Raw genomic sequence first — 26,770 nt, forward strand, 5'->3', positions numbered from 1 at the left:
GCTTGAACTTACTTTTGGGTTTTGATTTTAAAATTATGTGTGTGGATATCTGTTTACGCGTGTGTGTATGGGGGGGGGGCAGCAGAGTCCAAAAGGCACTGTTGAATCTCCTGGAGTTGAGTAACAGCATCCTGATACGGATGCTGGAAACTGATCTCTCTGCAAGAACAGTACTCAATTACGGAACCATCTCTGCACTGCCCTGGGCTTATTCAAAAAGACACTCAGTGTTATCTTTATGCAATGGGAGCTTTCAGGTAAGGTTCAGGATGTGGAATGATGCCCGGGACAACGCCTCCCCCAGGATGCTTTCCTGAGAAATCCCATTTTCCCTGTAGCAGTGTCTCACCTCAAAGTAATGATACAGGCTTGCTAGCTGAACTTCACCCTCCAATGGTTTCATTCTCTTTTCCACAAAGGCAGTGAGAATGACTGTCCTGTGATTTCTGGTATTTCCAGTGGAAAGGAAACAGAGGAGGCCAAGTTATGGCAGAGTTATCCAGCTGGGCCTTCAACTACAAAAGTACCATAGTTCCTCTCCTTGCCAATGACCAGCTCTTCCCTGGTGCCCATCCCTTTCCTATCCTGGACAGGCAAGCCTTCAGCTGGAAGAAAAGTCATATTGCTGTGGTAGAAAGAACATGTGACAGGTGCTGGGTGGGGTCCCTGAAGGAAGTCTTTCACCTGTCTCCTCAGTATAGGGGTGGGAAGTATGTCATCAACATCACATAGCAAGGCATTTGTATTTTTACTGGGTCCCAGACTAGAGAGTCAAATCTTTCTTCCTTTCTTTCTTTTTCTTTCTTTCCTTTTTTTATTATTACAGGACTGCAGGTGAATTGCAGGCATAGCAGTTTGGTAGCATTCTTGTAACCCACTGGACTAGGTCTGAAAACTACCACTCAAGGATCAAGTCTGGCCAGCTGCCTGTGTTTTTAATTCACACTTTGCTGGAACATGGCTTCCCTTATTTATGGATTGTTGGTGGCTGTTTTCACAATCATGGAGGAACTGAGTGGCTACAGTTGAGGATGCAGTCACAGTGCCTGAAGCATTTGCGTTCAGATCTTTTTACAGGAGCCCTCTGGCTACTGCATCAGGCTAGAGACTTCTCAAAAACTGAGAACCTGGTCAGATTTTGCTGTGTAAGACATGAAGGCAGCTGAGGACTGGGAGCATTAGTACTGAGTAAGTAGTGAGTGGTCTGTAGTGTGCTCCGAGAGACTGATGGGATTTGGATCCAGGCTCTGTCACTTCCTTGCACATAATTGATGTGTCATGTGTCACTTATGTGTCATGATCCTCGTCAATAAAGTAGCAACATGGCAGAACTTACCCCATGGTGTTGACTACTGGGACAAATGATAATATATGCAAATGACCTCAATATAAGGCAACTTCCATGGGAAATTGATGGGCAGAATGAATCCCTACGGAGACAATGTCTATCAACACACACTCATTGTTTATTCTTTGAAAAACTATTCTTTTATCTGTCTGACTTTCATTTAGTACTTGTTGTATCCTTGGGAGTACTACTGTAAGCCAACCATTTTGAATGTGTGCGGTCCAGCAGTGAGGGTGGGGCAGTGAGTGAGACGATTCCTGGAGGAGTTCCTGACTGGATCCCTCATTCTCTGAAAGCGATGCCCTCCCTACCTTTCAGACAGTAGATCTGGATGGGGTGTCAGGGAGCACAGTTAGCAGGGACTAGGGTGTCTTAGGACAGACCTAAAACATTTAGGATGGAAGAGCAGAAAAACAAACAAACAACAGCAATAACAAAAACAGCTCTTGTAAGGTCCCAAAGCTGTTGAAGCAATGAACCTCTGGAACATTTAAGTATGCACTGACTTTATGGAAGAAAATACAATGTTCCTAGCAACTTAATTCCTACCCAGAACACCCTAATTCATATATCCAGGGACTACGTTTATACACTGTCACCTCATCTAGGATCCAACAACTGTTAGGTGCTGGGAGCAAATAAAAAAATAAACGGGAGGAGTAAGGCAAAGCAGGACTCAAGAAGGTCTGGGTGATACACATCAAGGCACAGTGAAGCAGCACTCCACAGTGAGGCAGGCAATTGTTACATGTGAGTGCAAGCACATCAGAAATTGGAACCTTATGCACTGCTTGTAGAAATGTAGCTGCTACACAGGACAGAATTTTAATCACAATGAAAATACAATGATTATATAGTCCAGCAGTCTTACTTTTGGGTACTTTTATCTAAGAGTATAGAATGCAGAGTTCCACAGAAGTACTTGCACTGCTATTTTCCACTGTATTTATAGTAACAAAGAAATGAAAGCTGCCTAAGTGTCCATCACTGGATGAATAGATGAAGAAAATGTGGCGTATCCATAAAACAGAACATTGTTGAGTCTAAAAGGGATTTTTTCACATGTTATTACACAGATGAACCAGAAGTCACAATGCTAAGTGAAATAAGTCAGCCATAGGGCACACACTACACAGCTCCACTCAACTGAAGTGAGATTCACACACAGAAAGTGGAATGGTGACCATCCAATCCACCACAACAACCAGCAGGGGACAGGAGAGATTGCTTTCCACAGAGTATAAAGTTAGTTACGCATCATGGAAATCTTGAGCGATGTGGTGTACAACAGTGTTATAGGCAAAACTCCATGGCACCTCTATAACAAAAAGTCATGTTGTTTGTTGGAAACTTCAAAATGGAAGTCAGGATAACTTCTGTTAATATTAAATTTGTACATGTTCCTATGCTCAGATCTGGGAGTGCATTTTTCTTCTAGATTCTATAAAACTTAATCCAATATCTTGAAAAAAAATTGTGGGCTATTATAGCTATATAATATTATATAATTAAATACAGTTTTCTTGCACTTCAATAAATAATGGTAAGGATCACATTTAGAGTTTGACAGAAAGAGCTCAGTGTCCTTCCATCCCTCATATTTTTACTAGATACATCATCAAGACAGAATGAGTGTTGGTCTTATTTCAGATATTAATATTTTGAATTAATGAGTAAACGTAGTCATAAAAAAGCCAGAGCAAAACAAACAACAAAGAAAAAGGAGAGAAAAGCAGCAGGCCAGTGTGGACTCAGTTCTTCCCTGCTTTTCATTCTCCCAACCTGAGCATCATCCTGACACTCGGGCTCTTCCACAAGCTGATAATCACAGGGCCTGACCATGGCACCCAAACCTAGCAGGTCTTTTTCAAAGCCATATGGGTTCTGATGATCTCCCTAGTTATCTTTATCATTTTCCTCTTGAGGAAAGCTTATCTTCTGGGGCAGGTGGGCCTCTTACATAAAATAAAATGCAAGGAAGTTCTCTGGGTTGCATGCATGAAAAGATCCCTTAGATTTCACTGCAATAGGGAACTCATGGTGTACTGGGCTACTGACAGGTTTGTGTGCCAGGACTGGTAGTAGATTCAAAGTGACACAGGTGACTATGGACATGTGGAGGGCTGGGTGGGGGAGTGCAGAGTTCCAGAAATCAGGACTGATCACTCCACCAAAAGAGAAGAAAGTGGTCCTTCCTGCAGGAGCAGATCTCAGAAGTTCCCTGGAACCATATCCTGCAAGGCACTCAGAGGACAGCATGTTGAATTACCTCTGCCTCTAAGGGCCAAAGGGCTCTGGAGCCATCAAGTCATGCTTCAAGGCCAGAAGAGGCCATGAAACTTTATCTTACCCACCTCTTGCTTTTCGGCAAGAGCAGCAGCCCAAGCCTCTCAGTCACATCAGAGAATGATTGATGTGCAGTGAAAAGCCTCTCAGGGCACGACCCTTTTCTATGAACAACTTAATTTTGTGCTCATTACATACTTCAGAGTCTGGTAAACCTTGATGCTGGCTCTTGATGTCTCACCCCATTCTCATCAGCCTTCCTCCAAGGTCCCATCCACGTGGATCCTAATGAGCTGGGGGTTGGGTATGGTCTCTCATTGGTATCATGTGAACGCCAGTGACTCATAAGCATTTATTGTAAGTAGCATTTCCCTTGTGACTCCCTCCAACTCCCTTTTCTTCGAACAGTTCCATTTTTCCAATGGACGCAGAACACTTCTGCCTTCATTGCTAGGCTCATAAGGATTAATTAAGGAATGGGAAATAAAATCTATATCCTGCAAGTTTGCTATATTATGCGTTCAGAATAAACGATTCTTGGCCAAGTCTTGTGAGGGGATTCCCACTTATCCCAACTGCTGTTCTTTGTACACCCTCAGCCATGGAACAAGTACTTTCCCTTCTCTTTGGAAAAACTGAGGCTGAATATATAACTTGTCATGCAATTCTGTTAGGATAGAGGGAAACTTACAAACCTGAAACTCATTTGCTTTTGGGTAGGAGAGTTAAGAAAATCTGTAGTGTAAACCCTTGCAGGAAAGGGTGTGAAGGGTGGGGTGGATTTACCAGAAGTTTGACTGTGTGCTCTGAAGCCTTCTGGACAGGAAAAGTATAGCCACCCAAGGAAGCAGCATTCCTGACATCCCCTAAAAGGCCACTGTGTGAGAAAACAGCCAAAGAGCAAGAAGTCCCTTGAGACATACTTTCCTTCCCTCTTCTGGAATTACCGCAGCACTAGGCAGGGCAAAGGAGTGACCCCGAACAAACGTTTAGTTTCCAGGTGGGAAGAGAGAGCTCAGGAGACTGTTTCTCCTCCTAGGAAATCTGGCTATAGTTTTCTCCTGTACTACCCAATGCTTGTGCATTTGTGGATTAGGTGCACACATGCACAGGGCCATGCTGTTGGTAAACCATGATGGTGAGAAGGCAAAGGAGAAGTCTCTGCTTCACAGCGTCCTTTCCCAAAGAAACAAGACCTCCTCATCAGCAGCAATCCGCATGCCATAAGACTATGGAAACAGATATGCATGCAATTGGGTTACTGATCCCCATCACCTGTTACTAAGGGAGATCTGGCAGGAGAATCGAGCCCCTGAGATGGAGGCTAGTTAAGGTAGCTTAGCTCCAGAGGGCACAGATATCTTAATCGGTCTCTGGGTGGTGAAAGCTCTCCTTTTCAAGCCTTTGAGGATGGTGTGAATGACTCCTAGCTAAGTAGAGACAGCCATTCTCTTGAGGCTGCCTGGGGAATCTGAGGCAGAGGTGGTTGGGGCAGGCTCCTCCACGGTGTCACTGAGGTCCAAGAACTCCAGGATGATGTCTCCAAGGCAGTAAATCAAATGTCTGAAAGAAATGGATGGAACCAACTGAGAAGAGTGCCTGCCTCATATAGCTCTCGTCTTAGAACTTAAGATGCTTCAACTGTTACCAGCAGCTGCAAAGTCTGTAGCACAGCTGCCCTGGAATCAGTGCTTACTACACTACTGAAAGCTACAGCTCAACAAAGACAAGAACAGTACTGGAGAGCAGGCTGTGCAAAAACCACATTCTCTGCAGAGTGGCGTCAGCACGCCAGCATACTCTGCAGAACTTGGGAAGAACTGTTGTACTGTCATTCTCTGCAGAGTGGCATCAGCACGCCAGCACTACTCTGCAGAACTGCTCTTCTGTTGGGAAGAACTGTTGGGGTGTCACTACAGCTGACTGTTGCTTCTGATGATGGATCACAGTGAATTTACTCTCTATGAACTGAGTCCTTGAGTTTGAGAGTTGAGAACTTAGACACTGATGGAGGCTTGAGAAGGCAGGTGCTAGGGGCTATGATACTTTCTCAAAGCTGTCCTGCCTTAGAGATGGGATCTATCTCCTGAAGTGTTCTAGGTTCTAGTCCCTTTATTTGATGCAACCCTATCTACGTTGCACTAAACAATGACAATTTCTGATCTCAGTACTAATCACAGCTTTGCTGTGAAGCTGGGAACCTGTGCTGAAAGACATCACGTAGCCTGAGCAGGTCAGGGCATACTCCTGACATAGGAACTGACAAATGTTGGGGAAAACCATTGAGCACACTTCCTCAGCACAGTGCTGAAGTAATTGTGTAAAGTGGCATTTTATGGAATTTAGTCACAAGGACTGCTCTTGCCTGGAGGTTAGCAGAGCACTTTTAGCAGCTCTTGCTGGAGTCTGCACTGAGTTCTTCCAGACACAAACAGTGACTGGTCCCACAGCAGCCTTCTACCACCAAGTCACTGCTCAGAAGCTGGCAGCACAGCTTTCCCTGAGTGTGTGTAGAATCTGGATTACTGACCCTTTGGTCAGCACAAGTACAGACCCATTCTGACAGTGGGCTCTGACCTTACCAACTTTATATCTGTGACAGCAGACAGCTCTACCTACGCTGTGCTGGGTATTGTGTACTCCGGCCTACCTGTTGATGAGGGGTTGCTGGAACGACTCCAAGACTAGACTCCAGCTCAGCCGGCACTTGTTCACCCCCAGGATGTCCACTAAAAAATCTGAAGGAGAAAAACCAAGTATCACCACCGCAGCCTTAGAATCAAAGAAGAGCATCTCCCAGAACTCGTGCTAGCCCACAGATTGGCTACTTCTAGCATAGCCCTAAGGTACACAGCCAAATGAAAATACCATAGAACAGAGAGAAGTTGTGAAAAAATACAGCTTTAAAAAATATGTAATTTAGAATGCGCCTCAAGGGCTTTGCGACCTGCCACAAAGGTGGACAGATATTTTTGAGGCCAGTGCTTAGGCTGGTGAGAAAGTAACTCAAGTGGGTTGTCCAGAGCTGAACTCATTACTCTTCCCTGGTTACCACAGCCACAAGCAACAAACGGCCTTCCCTGGCACTGAAAAACAACACAAGAGAAGGCCGTGTTTTTACTATTGCTAAGGACACAATTAATCAAGTGTGAGCTCTCAGGAGGCAGCATGCTCTTCTCTAGTCCCCAAATACCATCAGTTAGCAGAGAACTCAGCATCGTTACGTGGTGGGAACAGTGTTGAGATCTGCTATTGCAGCAACAGCTTTTTCAGAACTGTCCCAGAGTTTTAAACCCACACATCTATTCTTTAGTATCTGTGTGATCCTTCTACTCTCTTGTCATCAAACTTGAGTGAGTGATGGAAGAATCACAGCCATGGCCAACCTCCCATCAGTTGGAGAAATGGGACCTTAAGGATCCTTTTGGAGATGGGGAAGGTGCCAGGCAGGATGGGAGGGAAGAATATACATTAGCAGAAAGCATCACCATCTCACTGGCCCCATTACCTGGCAGGATACTCATCAAGCTCTGTAAAGCCTGCTTCTCAGTAGCTGCTTTCTGTGCCTGAGTCCTCCCAGGCCGTGGAAACTTAGGCAACACCCCACCAGGCCAGATAGATTCCCGAAGAAGCCGGAGGTACTGCACCCAGCGCTGGGGACACATTAGATTAGCCACCTGTACTTCTAGCCACCTGTGGTAGAAGAGAGAAGAAAGCTCAGAAAAGCCAGGCACTTTCAAGGCAACAGGCTGGCTGTCTACCTCTCCTTTCAGACTCATATTTTGAAATTCTAGCTGTGAAGAGACAGTATTAGTGAGCATGGGCTCTGAGGTAATTAGGTGATGGGCCATAGCCCCTGTGAACATGGCTGTAGTGTTCTTTCTAAAGAGACTTAAGCCTCCAAAAGACATGTTTCATCTTTTACCATGTAAGAACATAGGAATGAGATAGAAGTCTGTGAACCAAAAAGTAGGCATATGACTGATTCTGTCAGTATCAGGACCCTGACTTCTCAGTCCTGAGAAGTGTGAAAAACGAATTCCCATTGTTTATAAGCTTTTCGTATCCACTATATTTTTCCTAGGTTCGTCCTAATAGACTAACAAGACTAACAAGACTAACAAGAGTATAACGAACTATAGCAAGAGAATAACTAACAAGAGTATAACTCATGTAAGTAGCCACAGTCTTACTGGAAAACCAAGCCAGCTCAACAAGTGGGACCACACATTTCCAGACAAGCAATTGTGATAACACTGTGATAACACAGGCCCTTGCAGAGGAAATGCTAGTGGGCCCCAATCTCAAAGCAATCTTTGGGTTGTACCCAGAGTCTCCTTCTCTCCTGTACTCACTGCCCTGGAGTTAAAATGGTGATTTCCACACAATCTCTTATTCTTCTTCCTTGCCATCTGGTAAGGTCAGGAAGCCTGTAAGGCCTTTGTCTTTAGGATGTTCTACACCCACACACTGCTTCAAGCTCTCTTCTCTGCTTCCACAAAGTCTCATGCAAACACTCACTCCCTGTTGCATGAAACTCTCCTTGAGAGGCCCAGCTCAAGTGCTCTCCTCCTGACACCTCCTCTGGCACTTGGCGCTGTCGGAAGGTGTGTAGTTAACATACTCTGGCATATGAATTCCTTTCCCATGTGTTTAGAGCTTTATGTTTTAACTAGACTGTCAGTTCCACAAGAATTCAATGCCTTGTACTTCTTCAAAATCCCCAAAGTACCTTGTGGCCCAAGAAACGTTTGCTGAGTGACATCTAGTTTCATTATGAAGGCCTTTCCCTCTGTCTTGCTTTCAAACATGATTCACTAACTCTCAGGCACACATAAACCAGTTCTGGAGCTCAGCTGAAAACCTGGAAGGTGTGTCAACATTATTCTTTACGTTTCTGTATTTTTCCCTAGTGACACTTAGTCACTGTTGAGGCCTCCTTAGTATGTATCTCCTTGGAGACAGGCATGGCTATGTTGGTCAAGGATGGACCATCAACCACTTATACTTATATCCAGAAGGTTGTTTGGGACTACACTACATGACAGCTCACGCCAGCTCTTATATCCAAACTACCTGCCAGCCATCCAAGAGAAGAGGGGCCGACAAAAGCAAACTTTATTTAACCTCCATTCTTCAGACTGTCTGCATTCCACTCACGCTGGGCATTCCAGTCCTGGGGGCTGCAATCCCCCAAGTCCGGGGCTCACAAATGATTCTAAGAATAGGAAGTCCAAAGGTAACAGCAGGGCAAGAATGGCAGGCATCGATAGAGATCAAGCGCGGCACAAAGCCTCTCTTGCCCAGAATAGCCAACAGGATCGTGCCTGTTATTATTAGGGCTGCATCTCCTTTCACAAGGCTTTTCATTCAGCAGGCCTAAGCCATCTGACAACAGGGATCTAGTGGCAAGAAGAATTCCTGTTCCTGTTTATAGAAGAGCAGCACCCGAGGGAGGTAGCTGCAATGACCTGATCAGGTTCTCTCCAGGGGTAAGGTGGCTCCAGGACTCCCTCTTCCCTGAAAGCCATGTACGCTTTTGCATTTTTCACTAAGGTGAACCATGTGTGCTAGCTCTCGTCTAAGAATGGGGGAAATGGGCAAAGGCTTGCTTGCTAACTCGGACCTTCAAAGAGAGTGGCGAATCTTGACCCAAGACATATTAAGCAGGATGAGATTAGCTCAGCTTCATTCGTGTATGCATAGAATAAACTAGTCTGTCTCTTTTCCTGTCTTCTGGGCTGGTAATGTGGTATTCAAACTCTCCTAAGCAACCGCAGCATCCACACAATCTTTCCTTACACAAGAATGCATCTGGGTGCATCGGTCATTTTCTGGGCAATGAAAGAGTGGCCAACCACTGACCCACCTCTCCAGCTCCACCCTTCCCTTTGTTTATCAAACTTTAACTCAGAGATCAGGGGTTTTGAGTCTATATTAATTTATCCAGATTTTACTCTGGCAAGGATGTCCCCTTTGCTGTCTCCCACAGGAATTTAGCATCTCATGCACTGACGCAGGGTGCAAACAGTGTTTAGTATGTTGCAAAGCATAAACTTATACAAGTCTGACTACAATTCTTCAAATTCTACGAACGCTGGGAAGAAGAATCAAAGCCCAAAATGGTAAAATTCAGCTCCTGGAGATGGGGCTGAGTTGGTAAGCTAAATATGGGGAGGCAAAGCAGGGGAACTGTCAGTGAGGACTGGAACCACCAAGCTAATGCAACAATCACTGGAAGGCAGGATGAAGTTGAAGCACAGAGCTGGTCATCTGAAGGCCCCAAAGTCAACCCCAGGAGTGTCTGAAACAAGTTTAGGGCAAACTGGCAGAAACAGAAAAGAATTCAGGTCTACAAAGAAGAGTTCTAGAGTGCATCTCACAGGTCACATGTGGCACATGTGACTTAAATAGCCATTCTTTCCAGAACTGTCCTCTTTCCAGTATTTCCTGCAGTCCACTTTCCCCAGCCCCACCTCACTTCCTGGTCCTAGTCAACACATCCTCTGTGCTCTAACTGGAGGGCTGGGTGGCATCCCATCATGAACAACAAGCACTCCAGTGCTACAGGGAAAAGTGACCAGGCGCAAACAAAGACTGCCACCATAACTACCCTTGCCTAAGCGTCATGCTCCCCAAACACTACTCTCAAGTGTCTAAGCTGTCTTGAATCCAGTCTCTAAGACATGCTTTAGTATTACATAGGATGTATTTCTGAGCTGTAGATTCAGGTATTTGGTATAATTTGCTTTTCTTGATGTCTACATAGAAACACCAGGAGATTCTAGAAAACAAAGAGGGATGAGATTCTAGCCCCAGGTTCCCTTTCTTTTATTCTGTCATTTTTCTCAAAGCCCATTTATTTAAATTTTTTTGAGATTTTATTTTATTTATATGGGTATTTTACATCCATGAGTATCTGTGCACCATGTGTGTGCAGGGTCTGTGGAGGCCAGAAAAGGAGTTTGATCCCCTAAGACTGTAGTTAGAGCTGACTATTGGGCACCATGTGGATCCAGGGAATTGAACCTAGGTCCTCTGCAAGAGTGGCCAATGCCCCAACCCCTGTCCCACCTCTCCAGCTCCACCCTTCCATTTCTTTATCAAACTTTAACTCCCTGAGTTCTACTGGGCTCACTCTGAAATCAAGCTACCTACCTGCCACATGGAAGGCAGACATGAAGGAGTGATCAAGAAAGCATGATCTTGTGACCCTTCATTTGTTCCTTTCTTCTCTCTATTGCATACATTATCCTATTCCTTTAAAATTTTCTCTTTAAGAATTATTTTCTTGTTTACTTATATGTATGTGTAAGTGCATATGGATATCCAGAGAGGCCAGAAGAGGACTTTAGCTCTACTGGGAACTCTACTGGTTGTGAGCCACCTACATGGGTCCTCTGTGAGAGCATCAAGTCCCCTTGATTGTTGGGTTCTTTCCAGCCCTGTCTCACTCATTCTTAACACAGCGAAGGGAAAGTTAAAAAGAGATCTGTATTGCTGTAGCTCCCTTAAGTAAAGGGATGAACTGATGAACTAAAGCAGGGTCTCTAGCCTCACGTAACCCAGACTGGCCTTGACACGTCATCTTCCTACCTTTACCTTCTGCTGCTAGGGCTGTCCTGGGACTTCACTATAACCAGCTCTCTTACCCTCTGGTTAACCTAAATCTAAAGTTTCAAGGTGGCTATAAACACACACATCTCTCTCACCAGTTATCAGAAGTAACTTCTGCTGCATCACTTACAACACAAATACCATTGTTTATGTAACACAAGACGCCTGAAGTAAACACACTGAAATAAACGGTAGAGAATAGCCTCCAGCAGCACCGGCTTTATTTCCCATCGCTATTCCAGGTCTGATATTTGATTTAGAGAGGCCTTTTTCTGTCACTCTACCTTTATCCCTCCACTCTCCAACCCCCACTCACAAGCTTAGTCTGTCAAGCATCTGGGAATGGAAGACTCCAAAACAGCAAATAACATGACCAAAATTCAAAACGAAACAAACAACAATAACAAAAGGATAACTAAGAGGACATCTGGACATCTGGGACATCGGAGGGGCTTCCGCTTTGCCAGATAAGAAAGGAGGGTATGAAAATTAGGGTTTGCAGCTACAGAGGAATGCATGTTACTCCATGTTCAGAAGAACCTGGTCTGAAATAGCTACAGATAGAGAAATGGAGCAGGGGCTAAAACGGAGACAGTTTAATACCAGGGCTTAGGACGGCACTTCAAGGTTAGTAGAAGGTCATGTCCCATCAAAACAGCAGAATCAAATCTCCTAAGGGAGGGGAGAAGACATTGGAGATCGTGTCTAATGGAGATAGTTGAGTCCTCCTCTCACTTCTTGTCTAAGAGAGCTACAGGCTAAGTGAGGGAAGGTCCTGGATTAAATGACTTAAATGGAAGAGAAATTACGGTGAAGTCATGAAATAGAAAATATGTGTATTAATAATATTCTAACAAAAATTCCCCGTGTATTCTGAATGAAAGAAAATAAGGGATCACTTAATTATCTACTGCGCTGTACCCCATAGCCCAAGAAGATACTCCAACCTCACTGAAAGGTATCAAATACAGTTCAGAGAAAAAGAGAGAAAAGGCGATTGGGTTAAAGCTGACCTCTAATGACCTCTTCTTCTGTTTATGGACATTTCTACCATTTGAAAGAGACCTACAATATATTAAAAGTGGCGACTCACCATAGGACCCTTGAAGGAAGGTTTTTGACCATATTCTTCCTGATGGTTTAGTCAAACCATCTTCTTTAAACTAATTCTTCACTGTGAAGGCTATTCTGGGTGTTAGGAAGTATTCAGCTAGTATCTCTGTCCCTCTACCTAACTAGATAGTAGCTATGACAATCAAAAGTACTCAGACATTTCCATACGCCCCCTCAGAATAACATGGCTCTGGTTGAGAATAATTGCGCTAGACTTAGGGTTGTTTAGATTCAATATACTGGGCCAATTCACAGTGAGTTTTAAGAGCTCAGCAGTTTAACACATTTAGTATATTTCAAATTGTGGCTGGACATCATTAGCGAACATGTGCTATCATTTGTAACAATTTAAGAACTCTAAGTAGAAATTGAATAGGAAATATACAAGTGTATTATATATTTTAGGATAGTTTTGTTTGTCTCATGCATGCACGTGCCTACATGTATATAGATTAAATATGTATGTATAACTGTATACATGTCTGTACACATGTGCATTCAGTAAAATTTTCAAGTTAAAATTTATTTCTTCCTGTGGACAGAAGTTTTCAGAAAAGTTGCAATACAATGATACAATATAACGGACTAGGAATTCAGAGAAAGCCTAAGTCATTTTTCATTTCCTAGAAATATCAGCCACCTCCCAGTGTCCTGTAAATTATATACTTAGCATGCTGAGCACTGGCTCACTGCTCAGTAGCACTAATCTATAGAGTGGGAGAGAAAGCAGGCCCAGGGGAGGCACAGTGCAGACCCAGGTCTTTCCCATTAAGTAAACTGCTTTTGCCGGTTTCACACTTGATAGAGCAGCTTCTTTCCCAGATTCCTTTCTCAGGCCTCTTTTCCTGCGATGGCCCCTTCTTGTGTTTATTCACAATCTCTGTTGTCAGCTGGCAGCTTTACACTTCTCAGTCTGATAGCCAGCCAGACGCAAGTTCCTCGGCTGTGTCTGAGAAAGTTCAACATTGCTGCCCTCTGACTGTGTATTTAGGTCACTAACCTTTCCTGTCCTCTATAGGAGAAGAATGAGGAGGAAATGAACTCTGAGGGTAAAGAGCTCCAGCTTCTTCCTCCATACACTTATTGTGAGTCTGAAATGGCTTACTGGGTATGTACAAGCCTTCTGTGATTTCTGCTTCCATGGTTTAGATCATGGGTCTACATCTCTAAGTCAAGTCATCAAAAGAAGACCTAACCCTCCTTAACACTACAGCTATCTAGGGAAAACAGGCAATGGCTTTATGAAACATACTTTTAATAAATCTTTCAGAATTACAGGCAATATATATTTAAACTTCTTTTGTATGTATGGGTATATTGCCTCCATGTATGTCTGTACACCACATGTTTGCCTGGTACCCGCAGACGCCAGAAGAGGAGATCAGATCCTCTGGGACTGGAGTTATCATCATGTAGGTGCTTGGGATTGAACCTAGGACTTCAGAAGAGTAGCAAGTGTTCTTAACCTTGGAGCAACAGCCACGATTTTCTTTTTAATTAAGAATCTATAAATCATAGATTAAGTTAATATGCATTAAGAATTCAAGGATCTTAAGTAAGGAACTTCTAGAAACCGTCTGTTGAATGTCAGGAGCCAATTTCCTCCTAAAATCATTACAGGAACCATCACCCTGGGGAGTCTGCAGAGAACCCCACACCCCTAATTGTGTTAAGAATGGTTCTATTGACAGAGCCTACCCCACACCCAAATTGGTTGTTAATGAGAGCTATCTGTTAGCGGAACCCACCCCCCATTCCAAACTATCTAGAGAACTAGGTGTGTCATCTCCTAGTTGCAACTTCCAGGCCTACAGTGACTTGACCGAAGATAACCTCCTGCCTACGTGACCAACGAGGACCATGTGACCAACGTGAACCACGCGGCAAGAGCCCAGAACCCTGTGCCCATTCCCCCAACTCCTTGCCCTATAAAAGGTTGTATCTCGTCCCTAATAAACGGAGGCTCTGACAAACCTTGCATGGCCTTCTTCCTGTCTCCTAGCCCATATCTTCCAGGTAGTGCCTCTCCGTGACCCTGGAATAACTGAACTGCCAGGCGGGCTACTAACCCTAGACTAAGTGGCCCGCCGAGGCAATCGACAGTGGCGCCCGAACCAGCGACTCGGAGCACGGTCAACTATCGGACGACAACGCGCAGTCCCGGGACAACAAGAAGAAAACAGAAGGTTCTGCGGCTGTAGAACTCGGACAGATCTGCAGGACAAGGTAGGCGCAAGCTCACCGTCGTCCAAAAAGATATGGGACTTTCAAGGGAAGAGAAATTCATACAGGAATTTAATCAATCACTCAGGGAGAGAGGAGTAAGAGTCAAAAACAGAGATTCATATGTTTGCTTTATGTGTTTGCTTGCGGACTCAAAAGGGAGTCCCTCGAGATGCGAGAAGTTAGGGTATAATCCACACAGCTACGCCTGCCAAGCAGGCTGGCTGCTAGGGCTAGAGAGCCTATGTCTTTAACCCCCTGCCATATGGAGCGAAAGCTGACAGGCAGGTTTGCTATACAGGAATCTAGACTCAAAAAGCTGCAGCTTCATTTAGGACAGTAAATATGCTTCTTTTCCATTTTAAAAATCTTGCTTCTTGGTCAAAAATCTTTAGTTTGTAGATGTATAAGTTTATATCTAAGGTAGATTAATTTCAGTACTGTGTTTCTGTAGGAAAGTTTTAAAATCAAAGATTGTGATATATTCAGAGGATTTTAAGAATTGTTTAGGTTATCCTGAGTTTTTATTTCTTTCGTATAAGGTTGGAGATTGTTCTTTTGAGTTCTATATTGTTCTTTTGAGTTCTGTGAAAAGTTTTGCTATAATTTTAATGAACATTTACATTAAATCTGTGAGTTCTGTGAGGAATGTTGCTATAATTTTTAATGGACATTTACACTGAATCTGTAAACTGCTTTCAGTGAAATTGTCATTTTTGCTGTGTTTCTTCTGCTTTCCCAAGTAAGTAGGGGATCTTTCAAGATTTAAAGTTCTTATCCTACAAGTTTTTCCATTTGTACGGCCCACTCTTGGGTGGGAGTTGTATTGTTTCAGCTTGAGGACCTTTCCTGCTGCCAGGTGTGGCTTCAAGGTGGAATGCTGAGACTCAGGCCTCTTAATTAACTTTATCAAGGGCCAGAGTTATACTCTAACAAGTGATAATGGTTAAAAATAAAAAAACATTTCCGCCTTCACAGGCAGAGATGACAGGACCCAAAACGTCTGTCCTGCTTGCTTGGAGTTACTCCAAGATATTTTGTGGTATTCATGGATATTTAAAAGGATGATGTCTCATTTATCCTAGATGTAAAAGAGGTACATCTGGGTTATTTTCAGATTCTAGGCTATGATAAAATGGTTCTGCTATGGGCATGGCTGAGCACATGTCCTTGTGGTTTGGTCAAACATCTTTGTATTTAGGCCCAAAAGGGGTATTGCTAAGTTTTGAGGTAGATATTTGCCTAATTTTAAAAAATAGACAGAATGGGGATCCCTCAGTGCTAGGGAAACTCTCACTCGGGTCTTGGGATGGCGCAGCTGCCCCATAGCTCGCCAGAGACCATCCTTGCTGAGGTCGCACACGTGGCCTTGGCTGGTGGGGGAGGAGTTCGACCCCCAGTGACCAGGAGAAAGAATTTTTTGAGGAAAGGGGCCACACCCCAGTGGTCCAGGAGGTTCATAAATTCCAAAAATCCTGTGGTGGTTGCAGGAAGACAGCTCTCCTGCCTCAGGACCACTCCCAAGGTTCTAATCCCCTAGTTCCTAAAACAGTGCTGTGATAATTGCAGCTGGAAAACCTGTTTTTCCAGGTTAAGGTCTGGCTTTGTCTTCAGCTGGTTCCTAGGGCAGTTCCTATGGTTGAAGCGGCTAGCCCTGGATTTTTGGTTCTTCTCTTCCTGCTGGGAGAGTCTGGTTTATCCAGGATTTTTAATACTAGGTATGATCCAAAGATGACTGTGTCAGTTTGCACTTCCAGCAATGGAGCTTTTTCTTTACCCACATTTTCTTAAGCATAAACTGTTAATAATAATTTTTAATCTTGGTCATTTTTACAAGGATAAGATAAAATCTCAGAGTTTTAGTTTGCATTTCTCTGATGGCTAAAGGTTGTTATGTTTGAGCATTTTTTAAGTGTCTCTCAGTCATTTTTAAGTTCGTCTGAGAGTTTTCAGTTTAGGTCTATAACAAATATTTTTTGGGATTAAAATTTTTAATAACTAATTTCCTGAGTTCTTCATATATTTTTGGAATGGATTTATGATAAGTAAAGATCTTTTCCCACTATATAGCCTTATTGTACAAAAGTTTCTCAGTTCAGGAGATTTATGGTTTCTCCAAATGTTTATGCCACTGAGGCTGTGTTTGAAATGTGGCAAAGTGTGCTTCAAAAATTTTTCTCTGTGAGGTTCAACATAATTTTTATATGCTGAGGCCTTTTGGCTCATTTAAACTTAAAGTTTTGTACATGGAGATGAATGTAGATTTATTTTCATTCTTCTACATGTTGGTGTCTAATGAGGCCAGCATTATTAGTTAAAAAAATGCTTCATTTTTCCATTTTCCTATCTGCAAGGCAGACTTAAAACTTAAGAGGAGGATAGCTTAAAAACTTTTAATTAGATATACAATGGTTAAAGCCCTAGTTATAATATTCTTATGGAAGACCTTGAGCCGCTAGGTAAAATTCTTATAAAAAACAGTTTCCAATAGAGAGCTTATCAGAGCTGCCTAACAGGCACTCAAGCAGGTAAAATATAAATCAACAGGTAAAGTATACAATAATCAACAGATACAGTATATTAATTATAATTCAGCTATGACAAGTGTGTATATTAAATGTAAAACTTATTCTACAACAGTTTTATAAAAAATGCTGTTTATGACTAAACCTTCTCAGTTTTGCCAGTTAAGATATTAAACTCTTAATTTAAAGCCTGTCTGATACAAAAGGGCAGGATAAAAGCTGGATAATGGTCTGACAAAATATTGACTATAATCAATGTTTCTTATACTAAATAATAGATTCATTGATAATTTTAAGATTGGTTCCTGGACAATTGTCTTTGCTCAATTCAAAGACAAAAACAATAATCTTTTCCCAGATCATTGCTACAATTCACACAACTGTATTTTGCTAATGTTATAGCAAAAAATCCCTTAAAGGATTTTATGCTAAATTTTACAAATGGCTTTTCCAATGGAAGAGCTGCATATATGGCTAATAAAAAAAAAATTGTGGAGCGTAACAAGGCTCCTTGAAAGCAACTCATAAAAAGTTGCAAACAGATCCTGATGCAAACGGATCTGACGCAATAACACCAAGCTAACCTTTGCTAAGGCAAGGTGAAAAAGCCCTTGCAATGCATTATAAAAAAAACCCGACCTATATATATTTGGGGTCGAGGATATGTTTATGGTTTTTTCACAGAAAGAAAATAAAAGCTGGATCTGATGTCGAGGCTGCAGATGCCCACAGAGGAGTTCCAGAGGAGACTGGGGAGAGGTCCTTGGTCCGGCCTTTCCTGCCCCCAAGGAGAGGAGTGACTGATAACAGAACCTGCTACTTTGCTCTACAGGGTGTCAATTCTGCCCCTAGAGAGTCCAGGGAGACCCACCTGAGATAAGTGCCAGGATGTGCTTCAGATAGCTGAATCCAGCTCACCTCACTCAGGAATCCCACCTGCCCTAAAGCACAAATGCTGAGCTGCTTCTGATGCGTACTAAACATCAGACAGTTTTAATCTTTGGGACACAAAACTCATTTTAATTAAAATATTAACCTCTCTTCACTTAAGAAGGGGGAAGATTAGGGTTCCTGTCACTGTTGCTCAGAGACTGGAACTGGTGGTATTTGATAACAACAATGTATATCATTGTGCTCTTACTGCAATTGATCTAATGATACTTATAACTGCTTATAGATGTTGGGAAAGGATTGACACACGCTGTAAAATGTTTGGGTTTAATGCATATGTTAAAAATTTTAGATTTAGATCCCTTTTACACTGCCCTAATTGTTGGCAGGCAGCACACGTAACTTTATGTGGAGTAGGCATTTAGGAAGGAGGATACCTAAGGCCAGATAAAAAGATGAATACTGGGTTTGGAAAATGCCCTTTCTTCTTGTCTGGAAGATGGAGTTATTGGTGCCCAAAATTATATCATTATATTTTGTTTGAGGAGCTCCTCACAGTCTTTTCATTAGTGATAGACACAGGGGCCCAATGACGGGAGTTAGTGTGGATCCTCGCCTGAACAGCACACCATACAGAGGCTGTACTGGCCGGCTCAACATGGCATGGTGCCAGGCACGAGGAGTGCCCTCCACATGGCCTAAGACAGGGTGACCTGTGATCTGTTTACTTTAAATCTCGCTAGATACCTTTCATTTGAGGAGCTCCAAGGACGGGTGACTTGTGGCAGGAAATCCCCCAACCTAAGACAGGATACTGGGAATCCTAAGACGGGTAAGGGGGATAAAGACCTGGTCCCCACTCGACCTAAGAATCATAGGCACCCCTCTGTTCCCAGGAGAGGTAAATTGCTTCACCATTCAAGAGGAGGGTCTCTCCTTGCCCCAGTCACTTCTCTTTTAGATCTGACACCTTGGTTGGACTCTGACCTGATGCCCTTCACTTAATAGCTACCTGTCTTTATAAAAGAAAGGGGGATCTGTCAGGAGCCAATTTCCTCCTAAAATCATTACAGGAACCATCACCCTGGGGAGTCTGCAGAGAACCCCACACCCCTAATTGTGTTAAGAATGGTTCTATTGACAGAGCCTACCCCACACCCAAATTGGTTGTTAATGAGAGCTATCTGTTAGCGGAACCCACCCCACATTCTAAATTATCTAGAGAACTAGGTGTGTCATCTCCTAGTTGCAACTTCCAGGCCTACTGTGACTTGACCGAAGATAACCTCCTGCCTACGTGACCAACGAGGACCATGTGACCAACGTGAACCACGCGGCAAGAGCCCAGAACCCTGTGCCCATTCCCCCAACTCCTTGCCCTATAAAAGGTTGTATCTCGTCCCTAATAAACGGAGGCTCTGACAAACCTTGCATGGCCTTCTTCCTGTCTCCTAGCCCATATCTTCCAGGTAGTGCCTCTCCGTGACCCTGGAATAACTGAACTGCCAGGCGGGCTACTAACCCTAGACTAAGTGGCCCGCCGAGGCAATCGACAGTTGAACTGTAGAGATGATCTTTCTCAGTCTGACACAAGTAAATGTTGAGAACCAATAAGAAGCCTTTAGAAGTGGCTCACAGAAACAAACAACTTAAGAACCAGAAAGGAACTTATCCTATCCACCTTCCTTTTGAGGCAGAGTCCTGCTCTGTAAGTTCAAGGCACGTTGTTGTCTTGTCTGCTGAGTCTAGAAGTAGGCTTTTATTTTACTTCTGCCATTCATTAGCAATGTGTCCTTAGGGAAGCTTAATCAAAAGCATAATTTTAGTATATTAGAAGTGCTTTTTAAACATTGTCTCCTTGTGAATTCTACTCCCTTGTTTTAGATTTATCTTCTGAGTTAACAGTATTAGGGCAAATCTATCTCTAAAGATGGTATATTACAGTTTTAATTCAGTAATTATTCCAGTCTTCCTCTCTTCTATAAGCTACATAGACATGACTCTTCCAGCCTCAAAGCTGGGCACCCATCAGCCACCTAATGATGTCTTGAATGATAGAGAGAAATGAACTACTTCTCATCTTGGCTCCATCCTCTAAATTTCTGCTGCTTCAAGATTCCTTTCTTAAATTAAGAGTACCCAGAACCAAATATGCCTGAGAGGTGACCTGACTTGCTGCATGTAGGGAACAGAATCCTACATTTGATCTTGATGCTGTCTGTCAGTTGACAGTTTACAACTATGCTGGCGTTTGGGCATACACAAGCACTAACTGACACTGCCTTTGCAGTTAATTAAAATTGTTAAGTCCACATATGTACATTAAAAAAATAACAGTTTGTCATTAAATCTGTAAATGTGCAATATAAACATGTAGGAGTCAGGTATGGTAACACATGTCTGCAATCCCAGAAATGGAGGTAGAAGGAAGGGATTTGAAGGCCCAGGCCTATCCGTATGAGTAGAAAGACCCTGTTTCAAAAAAACTAAAAAGAAAATCTAAAATTTAGCTTATATGTATGCCATCCAAATTCTACTTTCTGGTCTTAGATAATAATGCCAACCTTTCAAATCTTTTTGAATATTCATTTTGTCATTCCTCTAAGGTTGGGTTGTTTCCAAAATTACTGATGAGAAACACTGAAGAGGGGAAGGGAGGAGCAATTCTCCATCACTAGAAATGGCTTCCCAGGACAAAAGCATCAGTTTACCCCACCCCACCCTGTGTGTGTGTGTGTGTGTGTGTGTGTGTGTGTGTGTGTGTGTGTGTAAAACCACTTGAACTAGCCACAAATTACTTAAAAGTGCTAATTGATCCTGGTCAAATATGTTCATCTTTATCTATAGACATATCATAACAAATGCCTGTTGAAATGCAGACATATGTTACCATCACTATTTCCTTTCATTGTTCTGTCTGTCATAGAAGTTACTATAACTAGGCAGGGCATGCGCCTACAGAATCCTTTCCACCACCTTGGATTCACTGCTTCCTTTCCTGAGTGTTCAGAAAACATTTGAGTCCACAACCTATATCTATATTTTTAAAGGAAAGACATTTGTCCATATGTAATCCATCCCCAAATAATCATTTCTTATTGACCTTGGATCTCTAGTGGTAAATATAAATTTACCCAGTTTCACAGACTGGACTCATCTATGTTAGGTACATGGTCTTAGAGTATGACCACAGTACAAAATTAGCTCTGTACAAAGCACATCCCCCAATATTTAAAGAAGAAAACAAGTGGTAAGCTTTTAATTATCCATGCTTCTGGTGGAGGACAATGACAGATTTAAAGTCCCGTGGACAAGGTGTGGCAGTGCAAACCTGCAACCGTATCACTTTGAGGCTGAGGCAAGAGGATCATGAGTGAGGCCAATGTGGGCTTCAAAGAAAGACTGTCCCAAAGCAAACAGATAAGCAGGCACTGGGCATGGTGGCATTCAGTTGCAATCCTAGAACTTGGGAAGGTGAGATAGAAAGAGTAAGAGCTGGAAGCCAGTCTGGGCTACATTGTGAACCCAAAGCCCAAAACAAAACAGAAACAAACCCCCAAGAGACTGTATACAATACAGAAATGCTTTGTATTTGCATTCCATATGTAGTTACATAAATGTCTGCTCATAAACCTTAGCTTTACATTCCTAGTAATGACCCTTTTGAAAGCTAGCAGTCAAATTAAAATGTAGGCTGTACACCAGCTGCAAATGGGTGCTGCTGTCAGGAGTATGTGGTAGTAAGTCAGCTGATGTAGAATGAGGAATTTATCATGAATAGTCCATGCAATGGGCAAGTCACACATACTTAAGCATCCCACTGGAAGGGACAGGAGGTGAAAGGCAAGGGCTAGTGGCCCAGCCATGGCTTCTTTCTGCACACTATAAATCTCAGAGAAGGGAGATAGCTGCCGGCCGACTGCCTGCGCTTCTGGTGGTTTTCTTGGCAAGTGAGCCCTGAGGACAGAAGGGGCTGAAAGTCAAACACAGAGGTCTAATGATGACTAAGTCAGCCCTGCGTTTTGGGAAGTGCCGTTCATGGATGGAACAATACCAAGCTTCTTCCAACCAATTTCTTGAAATAAGAAAGAAGAAAAGAATGCAGCAGGATGGGGGTAGGGTGGGGACACAAACAAAAATCAAAAGCTGGGATCCCTTTCTAACAAATATGGCATGGAAAGAAGACATTTATAGATCTTGAGTCTGGGGAGATATAAGATGGAGCGCAAAGGGTGATCTGCAGACATTCTTCCAGATTCTGGCACTGTGACACCTTTAAGACTTTAATTTGAAAGCTCATTACATATGTCTAGTGTGCTTCTGAAGACAGTCAAGCCTTCCCACCATTTGTTAGGAAGGCACAGTATAACTACAAACACCTCTGGCTGGCTTGACTTCTTAGAAGTTAAATGAACTGAGTTTAGGTCTCTGTCTTTTTAAAATAGGAGAATTCTTATGCTTTCTTCTTCACAAGATCAACTGGAAAAAATGAAAAAAATGAATGTTTTTGAAGATACTGTGTTTATGCATGTGGCAGAGAAAATGCCCCCTTTTGATCTTTGTAACAACCACTACCAGATCTAGAGATCAGGACAGCAGAAGACAGTGAGCTTTGTACTTCCTGCCTCAATTTCCCTCCTTCCCAGCAGGGTCAGGGAAAGAAAGACAGAAACAGTAAGCCAGTAGACAGTACGTAAGTCAGTAGTAGAGAGAGACTAACCAGACTGGAGAGAAGCCTGTGGAGTTAGTAACAACATGAAAATTATGTCAGAACCTTCCCAAAGCTTAACCTCTGTATCCTAAACAACGACACTTTCATTTTTGAGACTAGAAGATGTACACTGCCCCTTCCCATCTCCCCAGCCCCATGTGAACTGCAGGTCTGGCTCATTCACAGTCTCTAGGTAGTTATCCCGAGCCTGCCTTTCTCAGTGGTGTGCAAAGGCAGGGAGGTGGCTAAGAAGGCAAGGGTAATTAAAAGGGCGACCATTCAGAAGAAAATGGAGTCAGCTGAAGGGGAAAGGGCAGTGAGAGGGTGCGAAGTCCTTAGTACTGGAGCAGCAGGAAGAAAGGCAAGATACAAAGGAAGGAAGAAGCCGTAATTTAGTGGTTGTCCTGACAACCAGGGTCCCTATTGCTCCTAGCAACTTTAACTCAATGGGAGTGCTCCCCTCTTGGCCAAGGGCATGATCACCACTGGAGGGAAGAAGAAAGGACACAGAGGGAGAAGAGTAAGTAATTATGAGCTCTTTATTAGAAGGGGAAGCTTTCACATGTCCCCGCTATTAGAAGCACCAGAGTTAGAGTGTGCACAGCCAGGATTTGCAAGAGAACTACCTAGGATCCTATTTAAATAAGTAGACATAGCAGGGCTTCAAGTCAGGCAAAGGAAACGGCCACAGAAGGCTGGAAAAGACCAGCCTTGAGAACAAAGGATCAACAGGAGAAGGAGATGTCCCCGAGAAAGAAACAGTAGGAATACTGGCAGGGGAACAGGAGAGAAGAAAAAGAATTGGGTGGGGATTCACCTGGGGAGTTATTTAATAGCGCTGGCTTTTGCTTTCTTGTCTTTAAGATGATTTCCACACCTTCTCAAGTCGAAGGCTGTGCTGACACTCAGGATACAAGGACAGCATGGTGGCAGCTCCAGAGTCTCTGATAATCAGCTGTAGTTAGAAAACGTGGGGAGTAATGCATAAAATTCAAGAAGAGGAACAGCAGAGAGAGAGAAAGGGGCTACCAGGGGCTCGTCTTGACACACATTACACAGGAAGTCTCCCTCACACACAGGCTTAATTCTCCTTGAGAACTGCAGTCCGCTGGAGTAAAGCGTAGTCCTTGAGTCCATATTTTCTCCTTCCCTGCTCCAAACAAGCTTTCTTCCTGTACAGGGCACCTGATGGCAACTCTAAGGACATAGTAAAGATCAGAATGCAGCTGGGGGTTTAGTTCAATGGCAGAGCATTTGCCTAACTCATGGGAGGCTTAATCCTCATGTGGGGGAATGTGCATTAACATTGACTGCTTCTCCAAGGTGAGCTAATAGTAGTGAGTCACAGGATCTCAAGGCCTGCCTGAAAGAAATGAGAAATGTCCACGATTGTATCATAGTTTCCTAAGACAGCAGCATTGGGCAGTGTGGCCCTGATGGTCTCTACTTCAGTCAGATGTATCATCATGGACATCTAAGGCTTTGGGATCCAAAAGGGCTTGAATGTAGGTGATCTCATAGAGGACTGGCAAAATTCTTCCAATTCAGATGTGCAACTGGCTCATTATTACCACATCTCTAGTTCGTTCTGTTCTGAATGCATCAGTCCCAGCACAGAATTCATAAGGGACAGAACCCACTCAAAAGGGCATCTCTGACAGGCCTGAGCAGAGAAAAATAGCATGCTGAGGACCCATCAAAAAGGAGGGAGGAAAAGGAATGTGGAAGACGAAAGAAACTCAGCTTGTTTATGTCACTGGCACCACGGAGTGGCTTCTGAATTATGGGGCAAGGCTTGGGCATTATCACTAGCTAAGGCAGGAGAACTACTGCTAAACAGTTCTTTCTCAAAGGCGAATGGGTATTTTTTAACCTGCAGCGCCACCTGGTGCCTACAGGGAGAACTCTGGTACTCATTTTTCCAAGTTGCAGATGTGCACTCACCCGTTCAGAGAGCCAGGTTACAACCATTCAAAATATGAGATGCTTTCTATTTAAAAATGTGTCACCATTTGAAATACTACTTAGCTTAAATGATGCCTATCTTATAAGATCCAGCTCCAAACACATACCTTCCTCTAGTAAGCCTTCCTAAAATTTATTCCACATTAGCTTTTCCCTAAATGACCTACTTAGAGAACAGTTTAGACAGAGGTGAAGTGACTTGTTTTCTAGGTCACACAGGTAGTGAGGCACATGGCAGGATTTAAATTTGGACCTGTCTGATTTCAATGTCCACATCCATTCTTTCTTTGTAGAGAGGGGGAACAGACAGCATCACAACAGGACATGCTTCCAGACAGGGTAAGCTCACTGGGTACTCACAGTGGGGTCAACATGCTCAAGGGCACTGTGCCTTTTTGGAAAGTAAAATGGAGCCATTGCGGTAGATGGCATGAAAGGAAAGCCTCTGTGTGCAGGCACAACCATGGCTCTGGGTATCGGAGCTGCCCAGTCCAGCTGGGGACTCCTGCGAGGGAAGGCTAGGGAGATTCTGTTTCTCTGGGTGCCTCTTGCCCCCAGCACTGCTGAAGATGCTTGGCATTCTCACTAGTGATGAGCAAAGTACTGGAATAAGTAGACCTGTGTGTGACCGTGCACATTTTCTCATTCGACATAAATCCAGTCTGTGTCTTGTAGGTGTCAGTCAGATGAAGGTGAGGACACAACTGTGAACAGGACAGCCTTTGTCTTCAAGGATCTCACACATTCAAAGCTATTGTCAAGACCTCAGACTCCCAGCTTCCTACTTATGGGTGCACTTAAGCAACAGCTACCAATAATGTGGCTTGTTAATGAAAGTCTCTTTGAGTTTATGCCTCAATATTCTGCATTTCCCCTTCATTTTCTAATGATTAGTGCTCTATTTCTATTGAGCTATATGACAATTTAAGAACATATAAAATACACAAAAGAACAAACACAATTCACAGGCAGAAGTTATTTGGTTACACATCTATCACAAAGTTAAAGACACATTAAGTAGAGATTTTCATATGTAATAGGATAGGGCATAGTGTCTTTAACTTAATGTGAATTTAGAGCAAGTTATATCTCCCCAAATGCAAGGCAGACAATGTATATGGTAGACAAAACTGCTGGGGTCCCTCCTGACCCAGTCCACAGAGGTCAAGGGCTTCCCTTTAACATCCCTCGTGGAGGAAGCATGACATGAAACATCCTTCTTCTCAAGGAGACACTATACAATCTGAGCAAAGCTATCACTGCAAACACAAATAAACAACCCCTAATTTCGGCACCTTTAGAAACAGCCCAAGTCAATGATACTTGTAGGCTTGAAATAACCTAACACAAGAAAGTGAAGACTTACTAGCTGAAAAGGATTCTGGGCTCTTCCAAAAGCACATACTGTTTCTAAAGAAGCTGTTGCAGGAGGAAGTCAGGTGTGAGACAAGGACACTGAAGCTGTACTGGAAGGTGTGAAGTCAGAGTAAAGGGACACAGCACATGTGTGGCTGACTCTGAATTGTTTGATATTCTTTCTCCAGTTGTGAACAGGGTGTAGAATAGAAACACTAGGAAGGGCTAATCTCTGCCCCAGCAGTGCTTCGAATTAAGTCAGAGCCTGCTGATGGAGGCAAGTGTATGTGGTACCATCAGATGCATCTGACCCAGAGACCAGTCTGGGGAAAAGCAAAGACTAGATGGGACTAAGAGTCTGGAACCTAGGTACTCTTTTGTGAGGAAGTTTGCACACAAAAGAGGCAGGCAGTGTGAGTGGAAGGAAGTGTGTATCAATTTCCTCACCTGCAAAATGTGAGCATGCATGCCTATCTTACAGAACTGCACATCAGTGTGTATGGTAAGTAGGCGCACCTGCTATAGTGAGTATGTAATAATGTCAGCTCCTTCCTGCTGTAATTGCTGTATCCTTTTGGGGTCTGGCCTTCAGTTTCTCTTAACAGCTACTGTCACAAAGGCCTCTTGGGTTGTAACATGCACACACTCACTGAGAAAGAAACTTTGAGTGGAGTTCTACCCCAGTAACACCTACAACTCTGAAGTGGCTTAAGAGAACAGTAGGAGAAGGAGTGT

At 43.3% G+C, this 26,770-nt stretch overlaps 1 protein-coding gene across 2 annotated transcripts in view; it reads right to left on the bottom strand.

The window, feature by feature from the left end:
* Positions 1-2,139: 2,139 nt before the first annotated feature.
* Snx19 (sorting nexin 19) overlaps positions 2,140-26,770 on the bottom strand; it is a 40,876-nt gene continuing 16,245 nt past the window's right edge. For both annotated transcript variants that reach the window (XM_075966459.1, XM_075966460.1), the window contains exons 9-11: positions 7,143-7,327; positions 6,285-6,372; positions 2,140-5,197 (exon numbers count right to left, since the gene is read on the bottom strand). In XM_075966459.1, the coding sequence (XP_075822574.1) occupies positions 5,065-5,197; positions 6,285-6,372; positions 7,143-7,327 (406 nt within the window). In that variant the 3' untranslated portion in view covers positions 2,140-5,064. The remainder of the gene's footprint in view (positions 5,198-6,284; positions 6,373-7,142; positions 7,328-26,770) is intronic.

This window comes from Microtus pennsylvanicus, chromosome 3, assembly GCF_037038515.1.
Source record: "Microtus pennsylvanicus isolate mMicPen1 chromosome 3, mMicPen1.hap1, whole genome shotgun sequence".
NCBI lineage: Eukaryota > Metazoa > Chordata > Mammalia > Rodentia > Cricetidae > Microtus > Microtus pennsylvanicus.